General features: G+C 48.2%; 1 protein-coding gene across 2 annotated transcripts in view; it reads right to left on the reverse strand.

The window, feature by feature from the left end:
- Positions 1-6,872, reverse strand: part of OPRD1 (opioid receptor delta 1) — a 41,970-nt gene extending 35,098 nt beyond the window's left edge. The window contains exons 1-2 of one of the 2 annotated variants that reach the window (XM_023761016.1): positions 6,769-6,872; positions 3,765-3,901 (exon numbers count right to left, since the gene is read on the reverse strand). In XM_023761016.1, the coding sequence (XP_023616784.1) occupies positions 3,765-3,802 (38 nt within the window). In that variant the 5' untranslated portion in view covers positions 3,803-3,901; positions 6,769-6,872. Of the gene's footprint in view, positions 1-3,764; positions 3,980-6,768 lie in introns of those variants that run through there. The other variant, XM_006097239.3, reaches the window with a different exon arrangement.
- Positions 6,873-7,275: the final 403 nt, after the last annotated feature.

The following is a 7,275-nucleotide window of genomic DNA, read 5'->3' on the forward strand; positions in this document are numbered from 1 at the left end:
CCTGGAGGTGAATCTTGCCTCTCACCCTGCACTAAGGAACAGTGACCTTGAGCGAGTCACTTAACCTCTCAACTCCATCACCCTCCTCGGTGAAATGAGGATCATCACACCACTTGGCTCAGAGATTAAGTCGAGAACTTAGCTCAGTGCGTGGCGCACAGTAAGTGCTCCATAAATAACCATTAGTATCCATGGTTTCTTGTACCCCATTCATTCACTCAGCGGACTTGGGCGGGGATTGGGGGGAGGTGGTAAGAACCAGGAACTACTGGGGATCCGCTAGTGCACGAAAGCTGGTGTGGCCCCTACCTTCTGGGGCTTACAGTCCAGTGAAGGGGAGACACCAACCCTAAAATTACACCGATGAAGATAGAGTTACAAATGGAGGAAAGTGAAGGTAAGCAAGGTTTTCCTGCGGCAGCGCCTGCAAAACACAGAGGTCAGGACAACTCTCCTGACAAAATGGCACTGAAGGTGAGATGTGAAGTTTGGGAGTAACTAACTTAGGGAACCACATGTCCACGTGTGCAAAGGCACTGTGGTCAGAGGCCTCAGAGGAGGCCAGGAAGAAGACAAGATAAGGGAGCAGGTGTGGAGAGAATGGGATGAGGGGGGGGAAGGTCTCAAATGCCACCAGAAGGGGGCATTTCTCATATTCCTTCCCTCCCCTGACCTGCCCAGGCCGAGAACCGTCCTCCTTCTTGGGGCTCCTGTCCTTCCCAGAACATTCTCTCTACCAACCATCACCCTGTGCCTGGCACTTTATCCATGCATCAACCCTTTGGAGTAGATTCTATTATTACTGTCCCCATTTTACAGATGAGAAGACTAAGCTAGGCACTAAATTATCCCATAGAGCAATTATTTCTACCTGAGTTTGTTTCCTCCTTGGGGAAACCAGGCTTGATTGATCTCTCCACCCAGTAGAGGGCTAGGGTCAGAGTGAGTGCTCAGAAAACACTGGTTAGATGAATGGAATGGGACCACATTGGGTTCCTGAACTGGAGGCTTTGGGGTGATGCTCATGGCCCTGAGAGTGGCTGGCAAGGACCCCTCACCCATCTCACTCTCTGGCTTGAGTCATCCATCTATATGCAAGGCTCTTACCCTTTCCCAGGAAGAGCAAAGCCAGAATTCTCAAGTTCACCCTCCTCTCCATTCTCTTTGCCCCTCCCAGCTGCTGCCCAAGCCACTCAATCAGCTACAGTAGACTCCTCACCCCCAGGCTTCCCACTTAACCATCTAAGGCAGTGGTTCTCAACCCTCTGGCCCTTTAAATACAGGTCCTCATGTTGTGTCCCAACCATAAAATTATTTTCGTTGCTACTTCATAACTGTAATGTTGCTACTGTTATGAATCGTCATGTAAATATCTGATATGCAGGATGGTCTTAGGCGACCCCTGTGAAAGGGTCGTTCGACCGCCAAAGGGGTCGCGACCCACAGGTTGAGAACCGCTGATCTAAGGACTCCTCGGAGAGGTGATTTTCCCTCTGTGGTCACATGTGTTGCCAAAACTCTCTCCCCTGTCCCAAAGGGCCTGACACTCAGAGACTTTTCTGGTGCCAGGGGAAGAAATTGGGGCAAGAAAGAGGAGAGCTACTTTATTGGAGTTCTGGCCCCTCCCTACCCTTCCGACAAGCCAAACGTTTTCCTTCCTCAGGATATTACACACTCTATTTCTTCCACTTGGAAGGCTGTCACTTCCCCAGGCTAAATGCTATTCATCCTTCAGGTTTCAGCTTAACTATCACTCCATTCACTGCCCCCATCCCACCAACTGGACCAAGCCCCTTGTTTTTGTTTTTAATATATTTTTATTGATTTCAGAGGGGAAGGGAGAGGGAGAAAATTCAATAATGAGACAGAATCACTGATTGGCTGCCTCCTGCATGTCCCTACTGGGATCAAGCCCGCAACCCGGGCATGTGCCCTTGACCAGAATCGAACCTGGGACCCTTCAGCCCACAGGCCTACGCTCTAGCCACGGAGCCAAACCGGCTAGGGCTCCCCTTGTTATTTGTTCTCATAGCATCACGAACCTCTTCTTTACAGAATGTCTTACATAGTATTTATGCCCTCACTGGATTTTTGTGCATCACCTTTACAGTAGGTCTAGTGCATTCCTGCACCCCCACCTTAGTACAGTTGTTGGTGCTCAGTGAGTGAGTGAATAGGTAGTTCCATTCCAACTTCGGTGAGCTCTCATTTTCCTGAGGGAGACAGAGCAAACAGAGCTTAATGCAGGCCTAGGAATTCTAAGCAATTAAAATCCTTTGCATAAACTCTGCAATCACATCTTACTTGGGACTGAAATACTAGATCCCAGCTCCATGCCCATCCCTGGCTTTTGGCCATCACCAAGCAAGTCTACCCTCACTCCTTGGCCTCCCAGGGTGGTCCCACCAGGGTTTATTGCTGTCCTCTTGCGACTCCATCCCCTACTCCTACCTCAATCTCATGCTCCAGTCACTCTGGGCTGAAAGCAATTTTTTTTTAATTGCATTTCACAATGTTTCTTTGAGTCCCTCCTGGATACAGAGATGCTATGGTGGAAACCCATCGCTATAGTGGAGGCGAAAGACAGAAAAAGATTCCCTTCACTTCTCTGAGCCTTAGTTCTCTTCTATAAGGTAGAGAGGTGCAGAACGGGTGAGAATCTGGTGAAACAACCGATGCTCTGCCAACTGAGAAAGGCTGCCTGAGCATCGTTACTAAACCGTAAGGATGAGTAAGACCATTGCTCTCCAAAACAAGCTCAAATCAAGAGGCTGTGAGAGAGCCCTAGCCGGTTTGGCTCAGTGGGTAGAGCGTTGGCCTGCGGACCAAAGGGCCCCAAGGGGTACCTTGGTTGCAGGCTCCTCCCCAGCCTGGGCCCTGGTCAGGGCTCGTGCAGGAGGCAACCAATCGATGTGTTTCTCTCATGTCGATGTTTCTCTCTGTCTTTCTCTCTCTCTTCCACTCTCCCTAAAAACCAATGGAAAAAATATCCCTGGGTGAGGATTAACAAAAACAAACAAAAAAGAAGCTGTGAAAGATGTAAATGACCAACTACATGAACAAAATTGCCCCCCCCCCAAAAAAACATATACTAGTATATGCAATTATAAAAGGGCTCATGCAGGAGGCAGCTGATCAATGATTCTCTCTCATCATTGATGTTTCTATCTCTCTCTCTCCTCTCCCTTCCTCTCTGAATCACATATATATATATATATATATATATATATATATATATATATATATATATATATATAATGGTTTAGGAAGTCACCCCATAAAACATAAGATTCCATTGCTTCTGCCTCTGCTTGGCAGTTTTCCCCTTGAGTTCATCCCTGCTCTTGGTCAAGCACAGGGTAGACACAGCCCTCCATGGCTGGGTTACACAATGGTTACCCAGGCTTTGCTTGGGGCTTCCCCCCACCCCACTCCCGAATCCTTGACTTCAGAGGAAAACACAAAAACATAAACGCTTGGGAAATCCCGAGCCAACTGGGGGCATCAGAAGGTGTCAGCAGTGGAGAAACAGAAATCACAGAAGGAGTTGGAGCAGAGAGGAACTCCCCGGGGAAGCTATTAACAATTTAGTACGTGGGAATGTGGTTCCCACCTGCCAGAGAGACAGATCCGCCTGATGGAAAACACAGCGGCTCCTCTGAGTGAGCAGGCAGCTCCCCTGGGCTGCCTTTCAGTCTGGCTCCATCTGCAAGCCCCAGGAGAGGGAGGACCTTGACAACATCCATAAAATAATAACCACTTACATTGGCAAAGTACTTCTGACTTTCCAAGGCACTTTCATATTGATGACTTCATCTTATCTTGACACCATCTGGATACATGGGAAGGTCAGGTTTCATTATCTTCGTTTTACAGCCAAGAAGACAGATATCTAGAGAGCCTGGGTGAGAGCCCCAAGGTTACATAGCAAATCTGGGGAAGAAATAGGGTTAGTACCATCCATCTGGTTGCTCAAGCCAGAAACCTGAGAGTCATTCTTGACTCTCCTCTCTCTTTCCCTCTAATCCAGTGGTTCTCAACCTTCTGGCCCTTTAAATACAGTTCCTCATGTTGTGACCCAACCATAAAATTATTTTCGTTGCTACTTCATAACTGTCATGTTGCTACTGTTATGAATCGTCATGTAAATATCTGATATGCAGGATGGTCTTAGGCGACCCCTGTGAAAGGGTCGTTCGACCGCCAAAGGGGTCGCGACCCACAGGTTGAGAACCGCTGCAACCAATCCTTAAGTCCTGTCCATTCTTCCTAAATAACCCACGAATCCTACCATTGTCCTTTATTCGTACTATCATCTTCCAGTCCGATGGCACCACCATTTATTGCTGAAATTACTGAAATAGCCCTGGCAGGGCCTCCCTTGTTGCCTTCAAGCAGTAACATGGCTACAGGATGCTCCACACTGTCACCCATATCTTGTAGCCTTTTGTTGTACCACCTTTCCCTTCACACACTATGTTCCAACCAAAATAAACTACTTGTGGGTCTCCAAATAACCTGCTACTCTCACCTCCAGGTTAATCTAAGTGGTTCAGAGGGGAGCTTTGGCCTGGCTGGTGTGGCTCAGTGGTTGAGCATTGACTTATGAACCAGGAGGTCACGGTTTTTTTTTGTTGTTGTTGTTTTTGTTTTTTGGTTTTTTTTATTTCTTAAAGTATTACAAAGAGTATTACACATGTCTCCTTTTTTTTTCCCCCCTCGACATTCCCCCAGCCCCTACCAACCCCCCGTGCCTTGTGTCCAATGGTTAATCCCAATATGCATGCATATAAGTCCTCGGTTGATCTCTTAATCCCCCCCCCAACCCTCCCCAGGCTTCCCACTGTAGTTTGACAGTCTGTTCAATGTTGCTCTGCCTCTGCATCTACCCCTGTTCATCAGTCTATACTGGTCCCCATTATCTGTCCCAACCTCACTGGAGCAGTCCCAACCTCACCGGGGCCGTCTCAGCCTCACCAGGGCCGTTTCAACCTCACCGGGGCCATCCCGACCTCACCGGGGCCGTCTCGACCTCACCGGGGCCGTTTCAAAGGAGGTCACGGTTTGATTCACAGTCAGAGCACATGCCTAGAGAGCAGGTTTCAGGCTCGATTCCCAGTAGGAGCGCGTGAAGGAGGCAGCCGATCAAAGATCCTCTCTCATCATTTATGTTTCTATCTCTCCCTCTCCCTTCCTCTCTGAAATCAATAAAAATATATTTAAAAAAATAAATAAACTAAAAAAGAGGGAGCTTTGGCATCAGACTGGTTGAATTTAAAATCCCAACTTAGCCACTTACTGGTTGCACAACCTTGAGCAAGTCACTTTTTTTTTACTTCATTAAAAAGTTTATTGTCCTAGTCGGTTTGGCTCAGTGGATAGAGTGTCGGCCTTCGGACTGAAGGGTCCCAAGTTCGATTCTGGTCAAAGGCACATGCCCAGGTTGCCGGGGTGTGTAGGAGGCAGCCAATCAATGATTCTCTCTCATCATTGATGTTTCTATCTCTCTCCCTTCTCTCTGAAATCAATAAAAATGTATTTTTTTAAAAAAAGTTTATTGACTTTATTGGGGTCAATAGGTCAATAAAACTAAATAGGTTTCAGGTATACAATTCTACAATACATCATGGGGCAAGTTACTTAACTTCTCTGAGTTTCATAAAATGGGGACAACAAGAGTGTCTGCTTTATACTCCTGGCATGTGGACAGTGCTCAATATGTGTTAGCAGCCGCCGTGATGGTTCCTCGGCCTGGAACATGCCACTGCAGGCTCCCCAGCCCTTTGTCACCTAACCCACTCCCATGCTCCCCTTACATCCCAGCTGACATGTTGCTCGCTCCCCCAGATTAGTTTATAGCACACACGGCCCGTTCCCTTTGGGTATGTCTCCTTCCTGGAAGCACAGTCAGGTCCTGGGTCCCTAGAAAACCATCCCCCCAGATGTTACTGGAGAGACCTGGGTCTGTTAGGAGGAGAGGATGGAGTTGAGGAGGGAAGGGGAGAGTTGGACTCCCTGAGAAGGGGAGACCAGAGAAGCTTATAAGTTCCTTGTTAGAGACTTGGATGGGCCATAATAGCCTGAAATTTCCTGCAACAAGTTCAGGGGCAAGGGGGCAGAGATAGCCTGCCACTTTCTAATGGACCCTTGGGGCTTGGACAAAAGCATCTCAGAGGTGACCTGGATGGACGAAATGCCAAAGGTCTTTGTCCCGTTTCCTGGGTCATGCAAACCCCAGAGAGGAGAATGACCAGACCACCCACCCAAGCCCCATCCTCCGTGAGTGACCCTGGGTTTTCCAACCCTGGTGGGTGGGGGCAGAGGCAGAGTTCAAATTTGTTTGTTTTTAAATTGCTTTTACACCTGAGTTGCATGAGGCCCAGGCCGAACATCAACTAAAGACAGATGGAAATCACCCTCTTCAGAAAAAGGAAGGTGACTTGGAGAAATTAAAGCTGCAAAGTCTCCCTCCTCCTCCCTGTGCCTGGGTGGGTCCCCTGTGCAGACACTGTCAGCCATCTGCCCAACCACCATGTCTTTGCCTGATTCCCTGCAACTGTACCCTGACCAGGGGTATGGATGCTTCCTTGATTTGGGGAGAAGGGAGCCTCTTCTGTACCCCAGGGGATGAGTTGGCCTAAATAAATCACGGTAATCTGTGGTAGAATGCAAAATAGTCACATTCTTCATTGCTCTCTGCGTCTACGCCCTACGCAGCTTTGCAGCGCTTCCCATCAAGTGGTGGAATCCACGTCCCCACCCTCATACCTGGGCTGGCCTTGTGACTGGCTGTAGGATGGAAACGACAGTGCCAGGTCAGAGTCCAGGCCCCAAAGGGCCTTGCTGCTTCCACCCAATCTCTTGAAACTCTATTGCTGCCATGGAAACAAGCTCGAGCTAGCCTGCGGAATTAAAGACCCAGTTACCTATCACCCCAGTTGACAACCAGCCAACACCAGATATGTGAATAAGTAAGGCCATCCTAGACCAGGCAACCCCAGCAGACCCAACAGTTACCACAGGTGCACGAGCTAGCCCAGCCAAGATCAGGCAGGCCCGGCTCGGAACAGAGAACTACTCAGCTATCCATTGACAGCTGACGGAGAAGTGGCTGTTGTTTCAAGCCACTAGGTCAGTGGTCGGCAAACTCATCAGTCAACAGAGCCAAATATCAACAGTACAACGATTGAAATTTCTTTTGAGAGCCAAATTTTTTAAACTTAAACTATATAGTTAGGTACATTGTTATTAACTTAATTTGGGTACTCCTAAGGC

The sequence above is a fragment of the Myotis lucifugus genome, unplaced genomic scaffold, assembly GCF_000147115.1.
Source record: "Myotis lucifugus unplaced genomic scaffold, Myoluc2.0 scaffold_197, whole genome shotgun sequence".
NCBI lineage: Eukaryota > Metazoa > Chordata > Mammalia > Chiroptera > Vespertilionidae > Myotis > Myotis lucifugus.